General features: G+C 36.8%; 1 protein-coding gene across 3 annotated transcripts in view; it reads left to right on the top strand.

Annotated features, from left to right (window-relative positions):
* LOC118966927 (OTU domain-containing protein 4-like) overlaps nucleotides 1-27,676 on the top strand; it is a 96,684-nt gene that overhangs the window by 14,456 nt on the left and 54,552 nt on the right. The window contains exon 3 of one of the 3 annotated variants that reach the window (XM_037004804.2): nucleotides 378-2,485. The exons of the other annotated variants lie outside the window; for them this stretch is intronic. Coding sequence (XP_036860699.2) covers nucleotides 378-587 — 210 coding nt within the window. The 3' untranslated portion in view covers nucleotides 588-2,485. Of the gene's footprint in view, nucleotides 1-377; nucleotides 2,486-27,676 lie in introns of those variants that run through there. 3 annotated transcript variants of the gene reach the window in all.

The following is a 27,676-nucleotide window of genomic DNA, read 5'->3' as shown; positions in this document are numbered from 1 at the left end:
ACTTTGTAAAACTGGCTGTGACTGTCATTTAAACAAAGTTGAATTTGGTGTTTTGGACAGCTGTCTTTTAGAGCATTTCTCAGTTAGAGCATTCTCTATGAGAAAAACAAAAACCATCACATAGCTTGACTAATCTCAGTTTTTATGTTAAACTAACAGTGAAGCAAGCTGTATTAGAAAAATCTTGATTCTTCCAAGTATCTTCAGCATTATAGTGTAACTGACCTTAACAGCAGTGAATATATTCAAATATTTATGTGTATTAATAAACAAGTATTTTTTAGCCAGTGCTTTCTGTCTGTCTCTTCTATGCCTTGGCCATTACTAAATTAATCCTAAAGTGCTGCCTTTATCATGTATTTTCTCTGTTCATAAAGTCACCTGCCGAGATCTTGAATCGCCTTGTCCCTCAGTCTGGAAGTCCTGGCTCGAGGCCCTCTGCAGACAGGTGTCCAGTTGAGTTCCTGCTCTGCCAAGTTGCCCTGCTGGCCAGATCGCTCCTGTCTTCCCAACACAGTGCTGTCACTGCCTCTTGCTGCTGCATGATCCCTGGGCCCATCCATGTCCTGTCTAGGAAAACTTTCTAACGTTGTTTCCTTATTCAGAGTATTTTTTGTGTTTACGATCTTTACTTAATGATTTGTATATATTTTCATAATGAGATTTTTTGTGTGTATATAACTTGATGCATCCAAGGTTTGTGCAGCAGTGCAGAGGCTAATTTTTTTCCCTTCAGTTTGGTGGTGATTCTTAGGAGTTGCTCTGTAGGGAAGAGTATCTAAAACTTACTACAAGTAAGAGAGTATGTGTCCTAAGAAGTATAGATATGATGTTATAGACATTCAGTTTTATTTCTAGCTGGGCTGGCAAAGATAGAGTGAGTTGGCATTTGAAGTCTGAATAGATTCTGAGGAAGAAATGCCTGGGTGAAGGGTTAGTTCCTGGTAGTGAAAAAATTGTGATCAAGGCAGACTTAGAAGGCAGTTCAGTCAGTGTGGAGCATGGAGCAAGCAAAGGAAGTAGGGAGAAAAAAGTCAGAGGGCAGGCTGTGGACCAGGTCATGGGAGAGCCACCAGTGCTAGGGTCAGTAGTTTGGAGCTTATACTTCAAGGCAGCATTTCTCAAGATAATCTCTTTTCTCTCATATTGTATCTCTATGGTAGACTACTACAGACCATCTGCATTAATAGTACCAGAGGTGATTGTAAAAGTGCAGATTTTTACAATACTGGAGTACTGGCCTATATTCCAGACCTTAATTAATGTCTCTGTATTTGGGGTGTGGAAATATGGCACTGGGAAGGCTTTCAACTTTTTTGAAGCAAGAAGTGCATATTTTTCACACCGTTAACCAAAAAGAGTGCCTGTTTTTGTTGGCAGTCTGAATGGTTGATGAAAGAACATTGTATATAAAGATGGTTGGGAGGGAGGTGAGACAGAGGCAGGAAGACCAATTGCAATGGTTTAGAAAAAAGAATTGTTTACTACATGGAAAAATGTGCACACTGTATTAAAGTATAAAGAAGGTACAAGTATAGTATTATACCAATAGTTTTGGAGACAAATAGCCTCTGAAGGCCTTTCTGCTAAATCCACTCCTGAGTACATTTTTATTTAAATGATGTCAGGACTGAGTTTTTCCGCTGATACCATGGTCACAAATTCCTTTCTTGAAGTTTATATTTTTTCATTTTAGTATTAAGCACTCTTTGAAGGCAAGGATTGTATATTTTGTTGCCTTTGGAATTCCCTTTGTTACCTTTCGTTTTGGGGTGCCTGCTTGCTCTGTATATGTTGAATGAATGTTAAGCCCATATAACATTGTATTTAACAGATAGGAAAGATAAACAAGAGTGTGTTAACAGTCCTAATCTCTAGGTGGTAATGTGACTGGTGATTTTTAACTTCTGTGTTGAAAATAAAAGACGACTTAATAATTTTTTAATTCAAAGAACCCCCTCAATGTTATTTTACCAATAGTCCTGGTGAAGCAGTTCTGGCTATCAGACTGTGAGGGTCTGAGAAAGGATAGACATAATGGGAGTGGAGAGAACTGTACAGAGGGAGGAATTGAGGTGGTGGAAACTGACCTGACTGACTGGAGGTCTGCGGGAGAGAAGGAGGGAAAGCTGCTGTGGACGGCGCTGCTGACTGGCTAGATGTTTTTATTGTTAGCTCCCTCTCTAGTCTCATCAGACCTGTTCTCCAGATGTTTCAGGCACCTTCCAAACGGTTGTTTGTTCTTTTTTATAGCAACAAATGCTTATGTGTTCATTCATTTCATTTTCTCCCTACTTATATGGGATGTATGAAACAAAGGGAAATATAGCTGATGGATAAACTCCATTACTTCATCCACTTCTCAGAGAAGGTGCCTTTATCCTTTTACCTAAAATACCAGTGGAGCATTTTGAAAAATGTTTTTAACTTTGTGCAATAATACATTTGATCAGTTTTACTGAAATAAAACAGACATTCAATAAAATTCACTACTTCTGAGTGTGTAATGTGATGAGATTTGATAGATGTGTAGAGTTGTACCGTGGCTATTCTCTTTTCTGCCGTCATCATCAAGGACCTCATTTCTTAAGGACCTGTTTAAATACCCCATTTCCTAAGGTCACTCTGTTTCTGTTTTCATTAGTAGTTATTTTCTTTGACAGACTCTACAAAACTTTGTAAACATCATATTCTGTTTTATATTCTGGTTTGGTAAACATCTCTTTGTTTAGCCTACAGCTGTATTAGAGAGATCTTCAAGGGAAACAGGGACTAGATCCTAAGTATATGTTTGGAGAGTAAATTAAATTTTACTTCTTGTTGCCTATGAAAATTTATAATTGTGTACTATAATGATTTGTATATGTGACTTACTGCCCCAAATAGACTATGAAATTTTTCTAAAAATTAATTAAAATAAAGTTGAAAAGTACATCATGGATCCTATGCCAAGAAAAATCAACTGTATGACAAAGGGAGTAGAAAATTATCACAGGTTTGGGCATAATACAAGGGCATGGCTTAATGTGTACTTTTGATGTAAGGCTGAAGGGTGCAATGAAATAGTGAAGACTAGAAACAGGGAGGTTATTTGAAAGGCTGATCGAGTAGTCTAACATAGCGATGCAATATGAGAGAAAAGAGATTACAGTCCTGTAGTTTTTCTAACTTTGTGGAGAATGGTGACATTATTATGCCAAGGGAAACAACATTCATTACATTACATTCAGTTTTCTCTCATGTGTTGGTTTTATGAAACCGTAAGTCATTTCCTTTACATTAGTTGATTGGAAGAATACTTAGTAGTAAGGCTCTTCAGGTATATGAAAGGAAATACATTCATTCTGTATTTCCAATGAGTAATAAAGAGAAATAAATGAAAATAAACTCTCACATGAGGGCTTAAACCAAGTTAAAAATTGCCTATCGATATTAGTAAATTCTTGACTATGTCAGCCTTTGAGTTCTTTAAAGAACCCTGGAGCATCCTGTAAAGATAAATTTCTTGTAAATTGCCACTAGTTAGATACAAGAGCAGCCTTCCTTGTTAGTAGTATGTCTCTGTAGAAATCATAGTGCTATGTGGAAGGCCTTCCTCACATGTGCACAGGCACACACACAAAAACACACTTCAACATGACCCACATTTTATCATCAATTTTATTTCAGTGTTCACCCTCTATTCAGATTATTTTATTTACTACTGATTGATTTACTGTATGATTACAGTTCTTGGAGGTGCTAACAGCTAGCCGAGGACAGGTTAATACAGGAAGTGAAGGAAACTGAGTATAGTGCATTGAAAGAGAAGGAAGCCTTAGGTTGAGAGTATCTGGACAGTATGCTGGACAGTATGAGAAGATACAAAATGCAAAGTTATCACCAAAAGGAAAAGTAAGGGAAGACCTCAATGCTGTTATTAACCTATGTCAGAATTCTCAAACTACCTTTAGTTAGAGCTAAATCTACCTGAAAGAATCCTATGACTACCAAAGATAATATCCATATTTGCTTGTAGTACAGAAATTATCCATAGCTTTCTTCCTTTCTTTGGGTGTGCAGAAAAATATTATGTCACAAAATAGTAAAGAAAGACAAAAATTTCAAGGCTTACCATTATTTGTGGTTTAATTTATATTTGTTTGTGGTGGGTTCAGACTCCATAAATCCTGTAATGAGAAAATGAGACTTATTTCCAATGAGCAATGAGGAGAAATAAATGAAACTAAACTCTAATATGAGGATCTTTATAATCTTATGACATTTTATAAGTTTATAATGAAACTTCTTAGGCTGACATGCATTAACTAGAATTATGCTGGGTTTTTTTTTTTCAGTTGAGACCTCAGTAATTCTGGAACTCACTGCCACTGAGAAAGTGCACACTGCTTTTTAGTCTATACTTGAATTAAATTAGTGATTACAAACTCTTGGTAAATTATCTGTAATAACTTATTTTCTAGAGATGGATAGAAGTGAAATGAGCAAACTTCAAATGTGATAATTCTACATAATACAGAACCACTATTTAGAAAAATTTAAAATTATAAAGTTCTTTGCCATATTGTAGAACAGTGGAATAGGTTTCATTTCTAATGTGCTCCAACTATCTAAGCAGGTGTGTGGCTCCTATATACTCGGAATTATGTGGTCAAAGAATAGTCTAGAAAATTTTTAGGATTATTTAAATCAGTAAAATATTTTGAACATGCAATCATAAAACATGTATATGTACATAAATCATAATTATGTATATACATTTTTACCCAGTAAAAATGTATATACATAATTAGACATTTAAGAGGAATAAGATATAGGCAAAATATGTATTTTTAATGTACTGGAAGTTTTGATCGTTCTATATTTTTGTTGGTAAATATGTCAAGGTACAATATATACTTAAGGAAGACTTGTTAATGTCAGTGAATATAATAAATTCATATTCAAATAGTCCTCACAATTTAGAATTAGTTTTTCATAATTTTAAAAATTTGTTAATTGAGGTACATACAGTTAAATTTCCCAAGTTTTAGTGCACAATTTGATTAATTTTTACATGTGTAATACCCCTGTGACCATCACCCATATCAATGTATCAAACATTCTTACTAAATTTTTTTTCCTTTCACCCATCCTCCCACCACTTCCCCTCTAGGAACCGCCAGTTTGTTCTCTGTATTTATGAGTGTCACTTGTGTATGTTTGTTTTCTTTTGTGTATTCCACATATAAGTCAAATTATACAGTACTTGTCTCTGAATTTTTTTCACTTAGCATAATACTCTCTTGGTCCATCCATGTTGTCGCAAGTGACAAGATTTCATTTATATTTTTGGCCAAGTAACATTGCATTGTGTATAGGTACCACATCTTATTTATCCATTCATCTGTTAATGGACGTTTAGGTTTGTTTTCTTATTTTGGCTATTGTAAGTAATGCTATGATAAGTGTAGGTGTGCGTATATCTTTTTGTATTGGTGATTTTACATAATTTAGAATTTCTGACTGATTTCTTACTAAATATATACTAGGTTTTTTTTCTTCACCTTCTAGTGTGGCTGACCAATAATATATTAAGGTCTATTTAACTATGGTTTGCTGGCATTTGCATTGTTATCATTTTCAGTCTGTCATTTTTTTTAGGACACACACATACACATGTCCATGGAGTCAGTCCTCATCATCTGCACTAGTTATGTCCTGCAAAGTCACTGTGAACACTGACTTGGCAAATACTGAGACATAGCTCCTTGGTGAAATTTAGAGCTGAGTTCTGAAGAGCCTCTGGTCACTTGATCAGCTAATCAATCATATTTTTGTTTCATGTGTGTTTCCTTTTAAAGATACCTTATGTAATATCAATTGCCGGTCCACAAACATTGAATTCATGGTCAATAGCCCTACAAGTCATGCTTGAAGTAAGCTTATCCAAAACACACACCGGTTTTCCTTAAAGCACAGTACAGCCTTCTTGTGCTTACGAAACAAGACAACAACTGAGCACTATGCTTAAGGGCCATTTTAAACAGTGAAATCAGCAACAAAAAGCACAAAAATGCTAAAATCATGGCACTTAATAGACTGTAAAAGGGGCACTTACTCACAGTGTAACAACACTAGCCAAAAGGGAGAGAACAGTGCTGTGTTAGACCTCAGCTGGAAATACACATGCATTGAGTGACTCAGATGTTTTGCTGTTCTGTGCTTGTTTGCAAATGATCACAAAGTCCTTGTGAGTATAGGTTTTTGGGGTTACAGATAGATTTTAGGGAGTAGATCAATGTAGAATTCATGAAAATTGAAGAACAGTTGTATATATGTAGATATGTATCCTCATATGCATACCTGTATGTCTATATGCATATAAACACTATATGTATAAAATGCTATATAAACTGTAATTTTTATGCATACATATATTCATATACATATATAAATCCTATACATATATATATATATATACACACACATGTACTGTATTCTATATTATTATATGCATTTCTACATATATTTTCACCACAAAAGGTGTTGACATGCTATGATAAAGTTACAGAAATATCAGAAATTAAAGTGCCTAGATATGGTCAGTGTTTTCTGATTGTATTTGTATGAAATGCAGGAAGTTAAAATAAGATTTTCAGATGTGAAAGAAATTCATTTTCTCAAAAGATCTGCTTTACTATAGAATACATAGTTTAATTTTTTAATACATGTTTAGCATTTCTATTAATTTAAAGGATATCATCCACAGTAATATATAACATTCCTTTGGTACATTAGCCAATTTCGAAGCCCACTGGAGTCCAAGAATCTTGGTGTATATAAATGAGCTCTGCTGTTCTTTCCAAACATACAGGCAGTCCAGCTCTACAGATTCTTGATGCCCCTCAAAACCAATTTTCATGAGCAGTGTTAAATGTAGAGGTAAAAATTCTGTCACTGCACTGTCTGGTGGCATAAATTAGGGGGGAAATGATGGATGGAAGGGTGGAAAGAGATGAAATTTTCATTAACTTGTGAAGGTCTGGAAAAAAGCCGGTTGGGTCAGGGTGAGGAGTGGGGTTGGTGTGGTTCAGAAAAAACAATGTAAGACTTGGGAAGAGAGGACAAGTTGACGGAAGGTTGAGAGACTAGTTGAAATCTATCAAGATAGCACGGGATAGCTCAAAAGGACTGAGGTGGAAAGCAAACAGGTTGACTCAAGGTGAAAAAGACAGTCTAACAACCCAGTTTAGATAAAAATTATAAAGTGGCAGTTTCTCATGTAGTTGAAGGATTCACAAAGCTTGAAATGTTGGTTAGGTCTTTGCCATAGATGAATTTTTATTTCACTTGAAATTGTTTTTGACTATGTTGTAATTTTGGGTTGGTTTTGGAAAATCATTTAAATATTGTGCTTATGAGGAAGGGTGTTGTGAAAAGAATGACAACAGAAAGCTTGCCAAGTGCCTTTCAGTTTTAGCAAACATCCCGAGAAATGCAAGTGTTTGCCATAATTAATATTAATGAAGTTTAATTAAGAGCAGGCTTTTTCCTCATGTTTGGGAATTAAAATGGATATACAAAGTTGACAAATTGCTTAGATTAATAAGGAGTTTGGTATCTAGCAACCAGAAGGTGATGATTCACTTGATTATGTTTTATGTATTTTACATACTGCAGTTTATTATGTTAGAAGTTTTTATATACAGTTCATGAATCAGTCAGCCCAATTCTCCATGTGAAGACCATGGTGCTTGGACATTCCATCCTCAGTCTCATCAAATTTAATTTTGAAGAACTACCTAGCCACAGATAAATGTGAGTATGTTATACCACCAAACACATTAATGTCCTCACTGTTCTCATGATAAATCATATTCAACTTAGTAGTGTAATTGCAGATTCTGTTTCCTTAGCATGGAATAATTTCTCTAATATATTAAAACTTCTTTATCCTTTAATGCCCAGATAGCCTCCATTTAGATTTCCTTTTTGCTTTAACAAGTCATATGTAACTTAAAAATATTAAATTTGTATTTAAAGTTATATTGACTTAGACATCTGCCATTTCTACTGTTCTTCATTCCTTCCTGAAGAGTACCACTGCCATCTGGTATCTTTTTCCCATATCTTGAAGATATCCCTTAGTATTTCTTTCTGGTAGTACAGTTTTGCTGGTGGTGGATTCTCTTAATTTTTCTAAAAATGGATATATCAGGCCTTCATTCTGGTATGATGTTTCCTGTAAATATAAACCTCTGTGTTGACTTATTTTATCTTTCAGCATTTTAAATATGATGTTCCACTGTCTTTGGGCCTCTTGTTCTTTTCTTGATAAGAGCTCATTGGTCAGGATTTCCTCTCCCCATTTTCTCTTTCATTTTTCAACAATTTAGTTATAATATGCCTAAATGTGGTTTCCTTGTGTTTATTCTTCTTGGGGTTGTAGGTCTTTTGAGTGTGTAACGTAATGTTTTTTACCAAATTGAGGAAATATTTGACTATCGTTCTTCAAATAATTTTTGCCCAACTCACTCCCTTCTGTCCTTTTGAATTTCAGTTAGGTGTTTTAATATTGTCGCATGGAGCAGTGCAGCCCTTTTAAATTCTTTTTGCTTTCTGTCCTTCAGATTGGCTACTTCCTAGATTTCTACATTCACATTCCCTGTTTTATCTGTTATATTTTCCTGTCGTTAAGCCCATCCACGGAATTTTGAATTTTAAATATTGTATTATTTTCAGCTTCATACTTTTCATTTGGTTCTACTTAACGACTTCTATTTATCTGCTGTTTCCCACTTTTCTTTACATTCGTGAACATAGTTGTAACAGCTGCTTTGAAATTCTTATCTGTTAATGCAAACCTCTGCTTTATGTCTGGGTTGACCGCATTGGTTCTCTTGTTCTTGAGTATGGGTCATTTCTTTGTGTTCTTATATATGGTACTTTGGAATTTATCTTGGACATTGTGTCACTCATCTGTATGGATGCTGGATTGTCATATCTTCTCCTGGAGTACCATTTTTATTCCTGTTTGTTAGTAATCATTTATCTCAGCTGAAGTGAGGCCTTAGAATCTGTCATACTTGCAGTTGAAGCAGCTTATTTCTTTATGCAGCTCTTTTAGCCTTATCTGGATCCTAGAATGAGCACCACACATGTATAGTTCAGCAAGAAATTTGGGTAGTGCTTATACTCAGAATTTGTGGGATCATATTTGTCTCTCATTAGGCTCTTCTCCCTTCCCATCCATTTTTTGTGGGTACTTTGAAACACATTTCCTGGTTCTTGAAAGCAGTAAGACTATATGTTTATAACCAAGGTGTAGCTATCCTACGTAAGTGTAAGGTGTCCTACCCTCAAGCTCAAAAACTTAAAAAAAGAAAAACTTACTCAATTCTCTTCCCTTTTTACAAGTATAAAGTCCTCCCCACTTTCTCTTTGCTTTTACCACTCTCTAGTAGCCTTTAAGTACTTCTTTTTAATGCTTTGTCCAGATTTACAGTAATTATCTGCAAGAAAGCTGTTTCAATAAGAGCTCTCCTACCACCATTAGAAGTGGACTATCTGATAGACTAAACGCTAAAATTCTTGGAGAGTTTTTAGAAAAGTGCCTTGCACAGAGTTAGTTCTCAAAGAATGTATACAATATTATTAATTAAAATAGAAACTCAAACTAGGGTCTGCCAATGTCAGCCAGTAATTATTCTGTCTGCCTAGCTCTTATGTACTTTCAACACGATGGGTGATAGTCTAGCAGCAAAAAAGTACAAACTATACCTCGTCCACAATGATTTTTATTAACCAAAACTTTAGGTATATTCTCTCAAGATTTTCCTTCATTACACTTGAGGCGCCAAACTAGTAAAATGGCAAATACATGCAGCAATATATTTAATTCACTTTAATAGTCAGATACTTTGTAAAAGAGATAATTCCTGAAATGCAATTGTATTTTCTTTCTGAAATTTAACTTTTTGTGATAAGCCCACTTAACATAAGACCTACTTTAAAAAAAATTTTTAAGTGTACAGTGTTGAGCAGTAGATCTCTAGGGTCTATTCATCTTGCTTGCCTAAAACTCAATGTCCATTGATTAGGAACTCCTCATTTCCCGCTTCCCCAGCCCCTGACAACCATCATTCTACTCTTTGAGAACATGAATCTATTTTATTGAGTTGTGTTTTCTAAGTGTTTTCAAAGTTTCCCTAAGTACGAATGACTCGATAGTTATTCTACATTATGGTGAATTTTATAATTTAAACCCTTTTAATATATACATCTTTTCATGCCCTTGTTATAATTAATGCAGGTATTCTCTATACCCTTTACTCAGTTTTCCCCAGTGGTACCATCTTGCAAAACTATAGTACAGTATCACAACCAGGATGCTGGATGTTGTCATGGATACAGAGGAGATAAAAAGAACAGTTCTTTAACTACGTGGAATCCTTTTATAGCCAAAGTCACTCCACTTTTGTCACTGGTCCCTGGCAAGAACTAATCTGTTCTCCATTTATGTATATTTTTTCCTTTCAGTAAAGGAAATTTGTATTTTCCCAGTTTTATATATAAATAAAATCATACAGTATTTAAACTTTTGGGAATGTCTTTTTTCACTCACCATAGTTCTCTCAAGATTTATACAGATTGTGTATATCGATAACTCATTATCTTTATTGCTGAATAACATTGTGTTATGGATATAACACATTCCTGTTTAACCATTCTCCTGTTGGAATATATCTGTGTTGTTCCTAGTTTTTAGCTATTACAAATAAACCTGCTCTAAATATCTGTACAGGTTTTGTGTGAAAATGTGTTTTATGTTCTCTGAGGAAAATACCCAAGAGTAAAAATTGCTGGGTAATACTGAGACAGGGACCGTGGGCGTAGTCAGAGTAAGGTGAGGGCCTCCAGAGAAAAAGCAGAGAAAGATAATTACAGTCAGAACAATGTAGCAATGTACAAAGAAGTCCCTATTGAAACTCTGTTATAAGCATTACGCAAAGTCAGAGTCACACTAATTCGTTAGGGCAAAGATACGAGACTAGGAATATAGACATCTTCAGTGAGATCAGTTATAACTCAAAAGGCCAACTTAAGCTGGAATGTTTGAGTGTTCTGCAGGTAAAGAAGAGTGTCTAAACATAACCCGTGACTTTACTGTATCAATTTACATCCTGACACTGTAAAATTTACCTTAGCCTGCTAAAAGGCCCTGCTCATTGAAACCATACCTATCTATGTGCTGTATTTCCTTGTCTGATCCTGACCAAGTCATCTGCAAGCTAGGAAAAAGACTATCTTAGTAAGCAAGCCCATCTATACACAGCCCAAGAAGTTAAGAAGTAAGATTCTTAACTTACTTCAGCAAACAGGCAACAACCCAGCCCACCTTGGAGGCAGGCTGCTATCTTGAGAGAGAATCAGAGCAGAAAATTTATTCTGTTACTCACCAGGAATGAGCATTCTGGGACCACTCAACAAGTCTGCACCCGTAACCCTTTACCCTCATTCCTGAAAATCCTCAAATTGCGCATAAAACCTCTAGACAATGAGTCAACCACAGACTTTCTTGTGTCTTCCTGGCATGAGCCAGGAGCTCTGTCCTCTCAATCTCTAAATAAAAGCCTGTACCTTGCTCTTCTAGCTTGACTATTTGTGAAGCTCATTCTTCGGCTTCGTGAACAAGAATCCCGGCATCAGTATGGTGGTCACATATTTAGTTTTATAAGAAACTGTCAAAATATTTTCCAGAACAGCTGTAGCATTTTACATGCCCACCAGCAACTTATGAGTGATCTTTCTCCATATCCTCACCAACACTTGGTATTGTCACTTTTCCTTTTCAGCAAATTTGATAAATATATAGTCATATCTCATTGTAATTTAAATTTGCATTTTTCCAGTGGCTAATGATGCTGGACATCTTTTTCATATATTTCTTTGACATTTATACCCATTTTGGTGAAATGTGTTCATGCTTTTTGTCCATTTTTTAATTGGATTTTTTTTGTAGTGTTGAATTCTTCATATATTCTAGGTTGTAATCTTTTGTTGGGTATGTGGTTTCAAATATTTCCTCTGTAGATTGTCTTTCCATGTAAGAACTTTTTTAGGAGGCTCTTTCATAGAGCAAAAGTTTGTCACTTTGACCTAGTGCAGTTTTTCAAAGTTTCCTTTTATGGATCATGCTTTTGGTGTCAAGTCTGCGAGCTCTTTGTGTACCAGTAGATCTCTAACACTTCCTCCTATGTTTTCTTTTTCTAAAACTTTTACACAGTTGTACATTTTATATATATGTCCATGGTGCATTTTGGGCTATTTTATGCATGAAGTGTGATATTTAGGTCAAGATTCATTTTTGTACTGTGTATGTCCAGTTTCTCTGATAATGTGTGTTGAAGGGAATATCTCTTGCTCATTTAATTGCTTCTGCAACTGTCCAAAAATCAGTTGAGCATATTTTTGTGTGTCTATTTCTGGGTTTTCCATTTTCTACTGATCTGTGTATAGCTCTGTCTGTGAATATCACCCAATCTGGACTTCTGCAGCCATGTAGAAGGACTTACTATTGGGTATTGGGAAGTGTGATTCTTTTTCAAGACTATTTTAGTTACTGTCTTAGTCTGTGTGGGCTGCTATTACAAAATAACACAGACTTGGTGTCCTAAGTAACAGATATTTATTTATCGCATCTCAGGAGACTGGTAAGTTCTCAGTTAGGTTGCCAGCATGGTCAAGTCGGAGCACAGCTTTCTTTCTGGCACATAGACAGCTTCGTTCTCACTGTATGTTCACATGGTGGAGGAAGAGAGCACACAGGTATCTCTTCCTCTTCCTATTAGGGCACTAATTCCATCATGCAGCGTCTACCCCCATGAACTCATCTCAACCTAGTCGCCTCCCAAAGGCCGTATCTCCTAAGACCATCACACTGGGGGTCAAGGTGTCAACAAATGAATTTTGGGGGATGCAAACATTCACACCATAATAGTTATTATAGGAACTGTGCCTTTCTTTATAAATTTTAAAAGTATGTGTATGTCCACAAAAATCTTTGCTGGAGCTGTTAAGAATGTCATTAACTCTGTGGGTGTGGGCATATGTATACTTATGTATAAGTATATGTACACAAAGCACATGTGTATGTATGCACACATATCAACTTGTCCTGCTTAATGTTGTCATGTAGTAAATCTTAACATTTTACCTTTGTATCTCACTGTATAGCCTTGTTCTCTCAAACTCTCAAATATCCTTCTGTATCAGAAACACTGCACTCATAAGGGAAATTTCCTGCCAGTTATTACTTCCTTACACACTTTATTGTGAATAATCAAGTAATTCTACTTGGTGGTATCATTTTAAATTTATCTCCAAAATGACTGATTTATCTCTAGTTTAGTTTCCATTTTATGTAGCATTTTATTGTATGTGACTATATAAAAACATTTTTCTCTTACTAGATTGGTAAGCATTTGTTTTATGTTTCAGTTCCATTCTATTACAAGAAATTCTGCGATGAACATTTCTGGTACGTGTTTCCTCATGTATGTATGTGAGAGTGTCTCTCAGTCACATAGCAAGGAGTGGAATCCCTGGGTTATTTGATGTGTGCATCTTCAACTTTACTAGCAAAATGACTTTACTAATCATTTAAATGCGACTATTAAATAACCTTTCATGCTAGCCAATTCTTGGTACCTTAAGGCCTTTTAATTTGTGCCAATTTGTTGGATATTAAATATTTCACTTTTAGGTTTCATTTGCATTTTTCTGATCAGTCATGATTCTCAGCTTTTTGTCTCTATGTGATGATTACAAGAATGTACATAGTGCATGTACATATGTCCATAAGTGTTGTTTGAATGAAATTTCTTACAGTGTATGTGGCTAAATAGATAACTGTGATTTTATAGGTCTGACTTGTATGTTCATTCAATTGTTAGACTCCAGTAGACACTAAAGTTATTTACTTTCTAAAATTTCTAGGTATGCCAAGTCAGTGTGTGTGTGTGTGTGGGGGCACATATGTATGTGCTTATCAGCATATATATATATATATATATATATATATATATATATATGTCTGTGTGTGTTTGTCAAGGTCTGTGTGTTTATCTTTGTGCTTGTATAGGGTATAGGAAAACATTATCTTATTGACTATTTGCCATAGAATTTAGTGCTTGAAGTTTTCAACATCAATGGGACATGATTTGGCATCTGTTATATGAACATCTATTCCTCTGTGTTTTCTTTTACAAATACACACAAACACCATCTGAAGTCTGCACCACAGGCTTTGTATTTATGAAATACCATACTGTTCTGTGCCTGGAAACTTGGGGTTTTTTTTGGTACATTTAAGTTTCTTAATCCCCTTTCAGGTTTTTTCCCAGCATCCCTTCTCATTTCCTAAAGTATTTATAAAATGAATATCATTAAAATTCCTGTGAATTTAAATTTTGACTTTTCATCTGTAACTGTCAACTATTACAGATAATTCAGTTTTAGGCTTTTCCTGCTTCACTTGTATAATACTTTGTTTCTTTATTATTTATGAGGTATCTAGTATTGAAAGCAGGCTTCGAAGAGGCCAAAAACACCCTTCAAAGTAAAAGATCCTGTCTAAAATAGCACATCACATGTACACGTACATACACACATGCATACCCATGCAAAAATCACGAAGAAAAGAAACTGTTCCACCATTGTATGCTGTGTTCCCCCTTTTAAGTTTTCTTTCTGAAATTAGGAAACAGGCTTTAGTTTAAACTAGAAAACAATAAGGAACCTCCAAACTGTTTTCCAGTGGCTGCACCATTTCACATTCACACCAACAGTGCATGAGGATTCTGCATCCTCGCCAACACTTTGTTATTTCTTGTCTTTCTGATCTTGCCATTCCGACTGGTGTGAGCTGATACACCATTGTGGATTTGAATGACACTTCTCTGATGATTAATGATGTTGAGCATCTTTTCATAGAAATAGGAATACTCATATGGCCCACTAATTCCATTTCTGGGTATGTATCCAAAGAAAAATCACCAATTTGAAAAGATATGTACATCCATATGCCTATTGCAGCATCATTTACAGTAGCCAAGATACGGAAGCATCCTAAGTGTCCATCAGTAGATGAATGGATAAAGAAGAGTTGGTGCATATACACAATAGAATATTATTCAGCCATAAAAAGAAAAGACATCCTGCCATTTGGAATGAAGTGTATGGGTCTACAAGGTATTATGCTAAGTGAAATACTTCAGACAGAGAAAGTTACCATATGATTTCACTTACATGTAGAATATATATACAAAAAAAAGGACAAATGAACACACACACCACAGTTTTTCCTCTGTTATAACACGGTATTCATTCTGCGTGGTATTTCCAGTTTGCTTACTCTACGTTCAGCATTGTGTTGTACGCACAGTGAGGAATACACAGGTCCAGAACTCAGATCTTGACTCTAAGGAGTTTCCTTGGAATGATACCTACCCAGACAACAGGAACCCCAAAATAGATCATAATGAATGCCCTGTTACCAATTCTCCTACGACAAAGTGGCACAGTTTTAGAAGTGGGCTATTAGGAAGGGAATCTGGCAGGGGGAGGGTTTTCTTTTTGCTCAGTTGCCTTTACACTACAGCTACTGTACTTAGGTAAGGAAAAAGCTGGGTTAGACATTTGCAAGTCCGAAGGGCAGGGCTGCGACCATGCAGTCTAGCACCTGGAGTGTGTTGTGGTAGCTGCTTTCCTTTTCTGCTTCATCTAGAAAGCTAGGAGAATTCACCATGTACCGCGGGGCAGAGGGGGAGGAGAGGAAGCAAGACAGACTGCTCTCAGCACTTGTGCTTTAGTTAGTTGTGCAGAAGAGGCAGAGAAACAGAGACAACAAAGGCTCCGTTTCCTTTCTCTGAGAGAAGGCTTTTGTCTTTCCTCTTGCCACAATGTCGATATCTGGCAAGAAGGAGTTTGATGTGAAACAGATCCGGAGGCTATGCTGGAGGTGGTTTAGCCCTCCTTCTCAAGGTTCGCCCAACATGGCAGGTTGAAGAACAACTTTTGGCTCAGAGATGGACTGAGGAAAAGCAACAGTCCTATCCACAGCGTACTGGCACCAGTGCCGGCACCGGCTCCTGCCCATAAAAGAGTCCTTCAGAACTGGCACCTGCAAACCCTGATAGAACATCTTCAAGCAAATGAAGATACTCCTAAAGCAATTCCAGAGGAGAATTTGTTCAAAGAAGCTTGTGAGAAACACAAGATTTGGAGGTGATGGCTGACGACAATACAGAGGGTTCTACAGAGAGCTAGGAGTTTTCAATCGTATAACTGAAAGTCACAGCCTGGGGTAATTTCTCCTCCAAAATTCTCGTTTAGCGTTGAACAAAAAGGGCTGTCATAAGTGCCAAACTTGTGTGCATTCAGTCAGGATCTCCTAGAAATCCCTTCCTCTGTCTGTAAAGGGAAACAGTAATAATATATGCATTTTGATAATTAATGGGACATACTTCTTAGGGTTGTGAGTTTACTTCTGTTCCATTTTGATTTCATTGAGAGTTCTGTTTCAGTTCTAAGAGGTGTTTATTATAATTACTAAATTTCTGTAAATATCCTCCGTGGCATGGATGTTCAAACAGTTGTGACTCTTTGTGTAAGTGTGATCACACAAATAGAACTCTTTCTGACTTGGTGACTTATGACAATTCTGACTAAATAAAGGCTCTGACTGCTCAGCACATCCTTATCCGTCCCTTGGTACATGGTCGCTCTATTGACACTTGACAAATATTATGTCTTTATGTGACAATACAGAACAACTTCCTTTGGCATTTGAGATTTATTTCAGGATGCATTAGTTTCATAGTTTGTTTGTAATCATGAAAAAATTTTGCACAAAGCAGGTAGTGAAATGCTGCTTGCAGTGAGATCTTAAAAGTAGGAAACAGAACATGTTGTCTAATTCAGAAGAGTAAAATGGAGTAAGAAGTAATAATAAAGTGCAGTTGCAGTATACTTCATAAAATATTTGACTTCAACTTTATTTTTGTGACCCACTAGCATTGCTTGAGGAGGACAGAGTTATGTTCTGTCTTTTAGTATTGTCCAACCTAACTTATCTTGTAGGTCTTTATGTATTTTTTAATATCTTTCATTATCAGGTTTCATTTGCCCAACACAGTGTAGACACGACTGAGTATCTTGGTAATGTAACTAAACTTTAAAAAAAGTACAGAACAAAAAGCATTTGTGATATGTTTTGAATTATATAACAGTTCAACAGGAAGCTATGCTAATGCTTTTGGAAATATGAATATATGGTATATTGTGTCTATGTAATTGTAGAGGAGAAGGACTGGAAATTTTGCTTCTAGATACTATTTTTCCAACATATTTGCCTGACAGGTCCTTGCTTCCCTAAATTCAAACCATAGTATCAGTAGAAAAGCAACATAGCAGCATTGCTGCAAAAGAGAGATGAGCTGTGCAAAATGTTGTATGTGTAGGAACTTGGTCTTCTTACTGAAATGTAAATATGCAAAAGACTGTGAAATGACTTTAAGTATAGTATTAGAGTGTTTAGGATGCATAAGGTATGTTAAAAAAAAGTGTGTGTGTATGCGTTTGTGTGTAATTACAAACAAAAATGCTATGAAACTGTTGGGACTGAAGGTTATGTTTAGTTGTTTAGTACAACGAACTGGACTTCTAAAGTAATATGCAATCTGTGCTTTCAGATTTAGCATCTTTTGAAATGATCTCTCCTCACCATGAATGACAATTTTGAAAACCACTGAATTTGAAGGTTAATATTAAATTATGCACTGAGAGATCCTGACAAAAGTTTTTGAGGATTCCAAATTGATTTTCTTTTAAGAGAATATATTTATAATAAATCAGTTGCTGAAAGAAAATGCCAGATAAAATGTAAAATATTAAGTATCCCTAAGTAATACTTTAAAACATGTATTACTATTTTTAGTTTATTCTTGACAGTTTGCACATTCTGAAATGTTCTGCTAAATATCCTGTGGTTACAGTGGAAAGTTATGTTTTCTTTATAAATATAGGAAATGGTTTCATAGAGGTGCCAATGATATTTTAAGCAGAAGGGAACCTTATTAATTGAATTATGATGATTCACCTATGTACCATTACCCTTTCTGAACTGTCGTGTCTTGATTAAGGAGAGCTTGAGAAGGAGCTCTCTTATGGCCTGCTTCTCTAATGCCTCTCTTCAACAAGATTAGGGAGGGGGAAGGATCCTGAGAAGTTGGCAGCAGCCTGCCATCGCCTCAACTGAACTCTTGTGATTAAGCAAACAAACAAACAAACAAATGAAAATGCCGGTAAGTGTGGACAGTTATCATGCCAGTACTAAATGGGCTCTGACCTTCAGGGAAAATTTAAGGTCTTTAAAGCCATCCTCCTCTCTACAAATATATCAGGGAATGAATAGAGAATGTACTAAATTACTAACTGCAGTGTAACTGAATAACTTTCAGTTATACCAAAAACAGATATTAAAGTTAGATAAATATGTTGGTTTGGGGATTTAAAAATCCAAATATATTCCTATGTAATTATAAGTGTGTACTTCATTTAGGAACAGATCTACATCATGATCCCACAGTGTGAGTATGCACATACTGCTACGTCAGTCATCAGAGATCTGGGCTCACTTACCATTTTCTTTTTGTTACAGTTACCTATTAACTCTGCTTCTTTGCTTTCCCATAACTACCTTGCTCAGTACCCTTTACTTTCTTTATCTCATTCCTAGCACTCAAAAGATGAGAACAAATGTTTGAACAGTATATTATTATTATGCTTCTTATATGACATTTAGTTATCAACTATATATACATAATAATCATATCTATCTAAAACAATATTTAACTGCTCATAAAGAAATAATTGCATAAAGAACAAGGTGTATGTCAAAGTTTTAGACTGCATTGAAGTTATCTCCTCCTTTGTACTTGAGATCATTGATTAAAATGCTGATGAGCTGTATATAGGCCCAGAGCAACATGCCCCAGTACAAATCTGGGCTGTTTAGTTTTAAGGGATTGGTAGGAAAGAGGGATTATGTCCTCATTCTATCCATTGGGGCTTTAGGTTTTGCAGAACTTACCAAATGTATGCTAGGTGATTTTGCACATCCTTGCCAGAGTTCCTTAGCAAGACTCCAAATTTCCCCTCCACTTGAGTCCTTTCCAAATTTTAAGAGAGGTTGACCCAGAAAAAAGTGTGCAGCTATCTTTGTATGCTGTGGTATTCCAAAGAAAGGAAGATTAGATGAAAAAGACTTAGAATTTATTCATAATTCATTCCACAATTATTAAGCACACATTGTGTTTCATCAGACACACTTCTAGGTACCCAGTAAAACAAGATCCAAAAAGAAAACCTGTTTTCAGGGAGTGTACATTCTAGTGAGGGGAGAGAGGCAATTTAACTAAAACAAGAAAGTAGTACATAAGTGGTTGTAACTAATGGGAACACAAAACAGAGGAAAGAGAGTGAAGAAGCGATACTACTTCAGAGAGGCAAGACCTTTCTGAGGAGGTAACATTTGAGCAGACATCTAAACAATGTAGAGATGTCTGACTCAAAAATTTGAAACAAGTGAGAGGTACTGCTCTTAACCATCATGCATCTTTTTCTACTCAGATCAGTGCCATATGTCCCCATACAGTCCACTAATTAATGTTCAAAGTGTCCTTGACTGGTGAACTAAAAAATATGCCCTGACCTGTTGTTCATTATAATGATTTTTCAGATCACATGATGTCCCATGGCCACAGAAGTGACTTCCCAGCCATCCTGTAACTGTGATGCCATTTTGTCCTCTAGGGATCTGTCTATTCAGCTAGCACGCCATAATCCTCATGTACAGAGAACTGTGCCATTTATGAAAACAGACACATGATGTTATATTTGCTTTCCTTACAAACCTATTCAGAGATGGCCAGAGGCATGGTACATCTTCATCCACAACAGAGATCGATCTGAAGTATGCAGTACGCTTGGGAAATATTTATGCACAAGAATAATCCAAAGTGGAGGAGCAAAGATGGTGGCATGAGTAGGGTGGAGGAAATCTCCTCCATATATATACACACAATAACAACAAATATATATATGTAACAACAACATATTTGTTGTTATCGTTAATCTACAATTACATGAAGAACATTATATTTAGTAGGCTTTGCCCTTTAACAAGTCCCCACCCCACAAACCACATTACAGTCACTGTCCATCAGCCTAGTAAGATGCTGTGGAATCATTATTTGTCTTCTCTGTGTTGTACAGCCCCTCCCATGCCCCCCACTCATTATACATGCTATTCGCAATGCCCCCTTTCTTTTTCCCACCCTTATCCCTCCCTTCCCACCCATCCTCCCCAGTCACTTTCCCTTTGGTAACTTTTAGTCCATTCTTGGGTTCTGTGATTCTGATGCTGTTTTGTTCCTTCAGTTTTCCTTTGTTCTTATACTCCACATATGAGTGAAATCATTTGGTACTTGTCATTCTCCACCTGGCTTATTTCACTGAGCATAATCCCCTCTAGCTCTATCCATGTTGTTGCAAATGGTAGGATTTCTTTTCTTCTTATGGCTGAATAATATTCCATTGTGTATATGTGCCACATCTTTATTCATTCACCTACTGATGGACACTTAGGTTGCTTCCATTTCTTGGCTATTGTAAATAGTGCTGTGATAAACATGGGGGTTCATCTGTTATTTGCAAACTGGGCTGCTGCATTCTTAGGGTAAATTCCTCGAAGTGGAATTCCTGAGTCAAAAGGTTTTTCTATTTTGAGCTTTTTGAGGAACCTCCATACTGCTTTCCACCATGGTTGAACTAATTTACATTCCCACCAGCAGTGTGGTTGCCCTTTCTCCACAACCTTGCCAACATTTGTTGTTTGTCTTTTGGATAGTGGTGATCCTTACTGGTGTGAGGTGGTATCTCAATGTGGTTTTAATTTGCATTTCTCTAATGACTAGCGATGTGGAGCTTCTTTTCATGTGTCTGTTGGCCATCTGATTTTATTCTTTGGAGAACTGTCTGTTCAGCTCCTCTGCCCGTTTTTTAATCGGATTATTTGCTTTTTGTTTGTTGAGGTGTGTGAGCTCTTTATATATTTTGGATGCCAACCCTTTATTGGATCTGTCATTTATGAATATATTCTCCCATGATGTAGGGTACTTTTTGTTCTGTTGGTGCTGTCCTTTGCTGTGCAGAAGATTTTCAGCTTGATGTAGTCCCACTTGTTCATTGTTGCTTTTGTTTCCCTTTCCCCGGGAGATATGTTCATGAAGTTGCTATGTTTATGTACAAGAGATTTTTGGTATGTTTTTTTCTGTGTTTTATGGTTTCATGACTTACATTGAGCCCTTTGATTGATTTTGAATTTATTTTTGTGTATGGGGTTATACAATGATCCAGTTTCATTCTCTTCCTTGTAGCTGTCCAGTTCTGCCAGCACCATCTGTTGAAGACACTGTCATTTCCTCATTGTATGTCCATGGCTCCTTTATCATATATTAATTGACCATATTTGTTTGTGTTAATGTCTGGAGTCTCTATTCTGTTCCACTGGTCTGTGGATCTGTACTTGTGCCATTACCAAATTGTCTTGATTACTGCGGCTTTCTTGTAGAGCTTGTAGTTGGGGAGTGAAATCACCGCCACTTTATTCTTCCTTCTCATGATTGTTTTGGCTATTCTGGGTCTTTGGTGTTTCCATATGAATTTTTGAACTATTTGTTCCAGTTTGTTGAATAATGCTGTTGGTAATTTGATAGGAATTGCATCAAATCTATATGTTGCTTTGGGCAGGATGGCCATTTTGATGATATTAATTCTTCGTAGCCATGAGCATGGGATGGGTGTCCATTTGTTAGTGTCCTCTTTAATTTCTCTTAAGAGTGTCTTGTAGTTTTCAGGGTATAGGTCTTTCACTTCCTTGGATAGGTTTATTCCTAGGTATTTTATTCTTTCTGATGCAATTGTGCATGGAATTGTTTTCCTTATTTCTCTATTAGTTCATTGGTATAGGAAAGCCACAGATTTCTGTGTGTTAATCTTGTATCCTGCAACTTTGTTGAATATTGATATTAGTTCTAGTATATATTTCTGAAAATACAACAAATACAACTATTCCTAAAAGAAAGGCCAGTGTGTACAGTACAGCCACAAAGGGTGTAAGGTGCAAACCGTAGCCTTGCAGAACCCGTGTGCTCCCCCCACCCCAGCTCCCTGGTGAAAGGAAAGGATTCAGAGTGGGAAGGGAGTGGAAGTGTAGGAATGCCAAACAGATAGCTCAAGTCATCCACACAGGAAGCACAGACACAGAGTGCATGCTGTGCTGGATATTAGAGAAACAGAAAAGCAAAATCTGTGGGCAGTTCCCTGGAACCAGCTCCCTGGGGGCAAAAGAAAAGCAAGTGCTTTTTAAAAGTCTTAAAGGGACAGATATCCCACTGCTGGATGGAATCATGCCAGTACACTCTTCCCAGTAGCTGGGAATCCTAGGGAACTCCAGGCGCCCTATCCCCCATGGTAGAAGCACAGCTCTGAAGCCCCTCACGCTGATAAACAGCCTGGCAGTCATTTCCCCAGCCAGCAAGGCTCCTGCCACAGTGGTCCAGTAGTCAGAGATTGGTGGTGGCAGAGAGGCCTGGGAATAGCCGCACACCCAGCTGCCGCCCAGAATCTTCTCCTGGTGCCCAACTACCTGGGCCAGACCCAAAGGCCACCACAAGCGTGCAGCTGTACCACACAGGGAGAAGAAACTGGGGCAAGGTGTGAAGGGGTGCTGCTCTCACAGGAGAGCACACCCGGTGTGCTTATCACTCCCCGCAGGTCTCTGGGCTACCCTGAAAGCAGCCTGCTCATGGCAGCTTAAGGAATTAATCCAGAGAATGCTCCTGGTGTGCAGATAACTGACAGAGGCAGTGGGAGATGGCAAGACAACCCACAGGCAGTAAAGAACTTTGTTCTCCCACCTGAAACATGCACTACCTTCCTACCGCTACCTCTATCGCCATGAAATGGCAGAAGAATTTGGTCTACTAAAAAATTGAGCTGAAAAACCCTGAGAGAGGGCCTGAGGAGATAGATTTAACCAATCTTCTGAAGAATAATTCAAAATAAAGGTCATAATCATGCTGATGGAACTGCAGATAAATATGCAAGAGCTAAAGGAGCAGGTAGGGAGATTACAGAAATAAAAAAATCTTTGGAAGCTCTTAAGAGAAGACTGAATGGGGTGCAAGAGGCAGTGAATGGAAGAGAAATCATAGAACAGGATTACAGAGAAGCTGAGGAAGAGATAAGGAGATCTCCAGGAAAGAAAGAATATTAAGAAAACTGTTGACAAATCCAAATGGAACAATATTCACATTATAGGAGTACCAGAAGAAGAAGAAGAGAGAAAAGGGATAGAAAGTGTCTTTGAAAAAATAATTGCCGAAAACTTCCCTAAACGGGGAGGAAATAGTCTCTCAAACCATTTAGGCCCACAGAACTCCCAACAGAAGGGATCCAAGGAGGACAACAATGAAACATATAATAATTAAAATGGCAGAGATCAAAGAATAGGACAGAATATTAAGGGCAACCAGAAAGAGAAAAAAGGTGACCTTCAAAGAGAAACCCATCAGGCTGTCATCAGACTTCTCAACAGAAAACATACAGGCCAGAAGAGAATAGCATGATATATTTAATGCAAAGAAACAGGAGAGCCTTGAACCAAGAATACAGTATCCAGCACGATATGACTTAAATATGAAGGAGGGATTAAACAGTTCCCAGACAAACAAAAGTTGTGGAATTTCCCTCCCACAAACCACCTCTACAGGATATTATAAAGGGACTGCTCTACATAGAAGCACTCCTAAGGATAAATAGATGTCAACAGTGAAAATAAAATCACACCAAAAAAAACAGACAAACCAAAACTAACGAAAGGCAAAAAATAAAATCAACTACTCACAAAAGCACTCAAAGGAAACACAAAAGAGTACAGAATAAAATACTTAACATATAAAGAATGGAGGAAGAGGAATAAGAAGCAAGGGAAATAAAGAATCACCACTGTTTATAAAAGCTTAATAGGAGAGTTAAGTTAGATGGCAAGATAGTAAAGACACTACCCTTGACCTTTTGGTAACCACAAATCTAAAGCCTGCAATGGCAATAAGTACATACCTTTCAATAATCACCCCAACTGTAAATGGACTGAATGCACCAATCAAAAGACACAGAGTAATAGAATGGATAAAAAAGCAAGACCCATCTATATGCTGCTTACAAGAGACTCACCTCAAACCCAAAGACATGCACAGACTAAAAGTCAAGGGATGGAAAAAGATATTTCATGCAAACTGTAGGAAGAAAAAAGCAGGTGTTGCAGTACTTGTATCAGATAAAATAAACTTCAAAACAAAGAAAGTACCAAAAGATAAAGAGGGACTTTACATAATGATAAAGGGCTCAGTCCAAGAAGAGGGTATAACCATTTTGAATATATGTGCACCCAATACAAGAGCACCAACATATGTGAAACAAATAGTAACAGAATTAGAGGGGGAAATAAAATGCAAGGCATTCACTCTAGGGAACATCAACACACCACTCACTTTAAAGGACAGCTCCACCTGACATAAAATAAGTAAAGACACAGAGGCACTGAACAACACACTACAACAGATGGACCTAACAGACATCTACAGAACTCTACAACCTAAAGCAACAGGATATACATTCTTCTCAAGTGCACATGGAACTTTTTCCAGAGTGGACCACATACTAGGCCACAAAAAGAGCTTCAGTAAATTCAAAAAGATTGAAATTCTACCAACCAAGTTCTCAGACAACAAAGGCATAAAACCAGAAGTTAATTGTACAAAGAAAACAAAATGGCTCCCCAAAACATGGAGGCTTAACAAATTGCTTCTAAATAATCAGTGGATCAATGACAAGTTAAAAGAGAGATCAAGCAATATATGGAAACCAATGACAATGATACCATAAAGCCCAAACTTCTCTGGGACAAAGCGAAGGCAGTTCTAAGAGGAAAGTATATAGCAATCCGGGCCTACTTAAAGAAGGAAGAACAATCCCAAATGAATAGCCTAAAGTCACAATTATTGAAACTGGAAAAAAAAGAGTAAATGAGGCCCAAAGTCAGCAGAAGGAGGGACATAATAAAGAGCAGAGAAGAAATAAACAAAATTGAGAATAATAAAACAATAGAAAAAAACAATGAAACCAACAGTTGGATATTTGAAAAAATAAACAAAATAATTAGCCCCTTGCCAGATCTATTAAGGGAAAAAGAGAATCTGCACACATCATTAGAATCAGAAATGAGAAAGGAAAAATCATGATGGATCCCATAGAAATACAAAAATTTATTAGGGAGTACTATGAAAATCTATATGCTAACAATCTGGAAAACCTAGAAGAAATGGACAACTTCCTAGAAAAATACAACCTTCCAAGATTGACCAATGAAGAAACAGAAAATCTAAACAGGCCAACTACCAGCAAAGAAATTGAATCGGTAATAAAAAAACTACCCAAGAATAAAACCCCTGGGCCAGATGGATTTACCGTGGAATTTTCTAAGACGTATAGAGAAGACATAATACCCATTCTCCTTTAAGTTTTCCAAAAAATGGAAGAGGAGGGAATACTTCCAAACTCATTCTGTGCAGCCAGCATCACTCTCATACCAAACCAGGCAAAGACTGCACCAAAGAAGAAAATTACAGACCGTATTCTTGATGAACATACATGCAAAAATCCTCACAAAAATATTAGCAAAATAAATTCTAAAATACTTCAAGCAGATCATACACCATGACCAAGAGCGATTCACTTCAGGTATGCAAGGATGGTACAATTGAAAATCCTTCAATATCATCCACTACATCAACAAAAAAAAGGCAGAAAACACATGATCATTTGCATGCACACTGAAAAAGCATTTGGCAAAGTTCACCATCCAGTCATGATAAAAACTCACAACAAAATGGGTATACAGGGCAAGTACCTCAACATAATAAAGACTGTATATGACAAACCCACAGCCAAAATCATACTTAAAAGAGAGAAGCTGAAAGCCTCGGGAACAAGAGAGGGATTTCCACTCTCCGCACTGTTAATCAACATAGTACTGGAGGTCCTAGCCATGGCAATCAGGCAAAACAAAGAAATACAAGGCATCCAGATTCGTAAAGAAGAAGTCACACTGTTACTATTTGCAGATGACATGATATTGTACATAAAAAAATCCTAAAGACTCCACTCCAAAACTACTACAACTAATATCTGAATTTAGCAATCTGGGAGGATAGAAACTTAATACACAGAGATCTGTTGCTTTCCTATGCACTAATGATGAAAGAACAGAAAGAGAAATTAGGAAAACAATTCCATTCACAATTGCATCAAAAAGAATACAATACTTAGGAATAAACCTAACCAAGGAAGTGAAAGACCTATATACTGAAAATTACAAGACACTCTTAAGAGAAATTAAGGAGGACAATACCAAATGGAAACTCATTCCATACTCTTGGCTAGGAAAAATTAATATTCTCAAAATGGCCATCCTGCATAAGCAGTCTACATATTCAGTGCAAGGCCTATGAAAATACCAACAACATTCTTCAACAAACTGGAACAAATAGTTTTAAAATTCATATGGAACCACAAAAGACCCCGAATAGCCAAAGCAATCCTGAGAGGGAAGAATAAAGCAGGGGTCATCTCGCTTCCCAACTTTAAGCTCTACTACAAAGCCACAGTAATCAAGATAATTTGGTACTGGCACAAGGACAGATCCACAGACCAGTGGAACAGAATAGAGACTCCACATATTAACCCAAACATATATGGTCAGTTAATATATGATAAAGAGCCATTGTCGTACAATGGGGAAATGACAGCCTCTTCAACAGCTGGTGTTGGCAAAACTGGACAGCTACCTGTTACAGAATGAAACTGGAAATTTGCCTCACCCCATACACAAAAGTAAATTCGAAATGGATCAAACGCCTGAATGTAAATCATGAAACCATAAAACTCTTAAAAAAAAACATAGGCAAAAATCTCTTGGGCGTAAACGTGAGCGAATTCTTCATGAACATTTCTCCCCGGGCAAGGGAAACAAAAGCAAAAATGGACAAGTGGGACTACATCAAGCTGAAAATCTTATGTACAGCAAAGGACAGCATCAATAGAACAAAATGGTATCCTATAATATGGGAGAATATATTCATATATGACAGATCCGATAAAGAGTTGATATCCAAAATATATAAAGAGCTCATGCACCTCAACAAACAAAAAGCAAATAATCCATTTAGAAAATGGGGACAGGAGCTGAATAGAGACTTCTCCAAAGAAGAAATTCAGATGGGCAACAGAGACATGAAAAGATGCTCGACATTGCTAGTTATCAGAGAAATGCAAATTAAAACCACATTGAGATACCACCTCCCACCAGTAAGGATGGCTACCATTCAAAAGACACAACAAATCATGTTGAGGTTGTGGGGAAAGGGGAACCCTCCTACACTGCTCGTGGGAATGTAAACTAGTTCAATCACTGTGGAAAGCTGTATGGAGATTCCTCAAAAAGCTCAAA

This window comes from Manis javanica, chromosome Y, assembly GCF_040802235.1.
Source record: "Manis javanica isolate MJ-LG chromosome Y, MJ_LKY, whole genome shotgun sequence".
In the NCBI taxonomy this organism is placed as follows: Eukaryota; Metazoa; Chordata; class Mammalia; order Pholidota; family Manidae; genus Manis; species Manis javanica.
The sequence above is the reverse complement of the archived record's forward strand: the minus strand, read 5'-3'. Positions and strand labels throughout refer to the sequence as shown.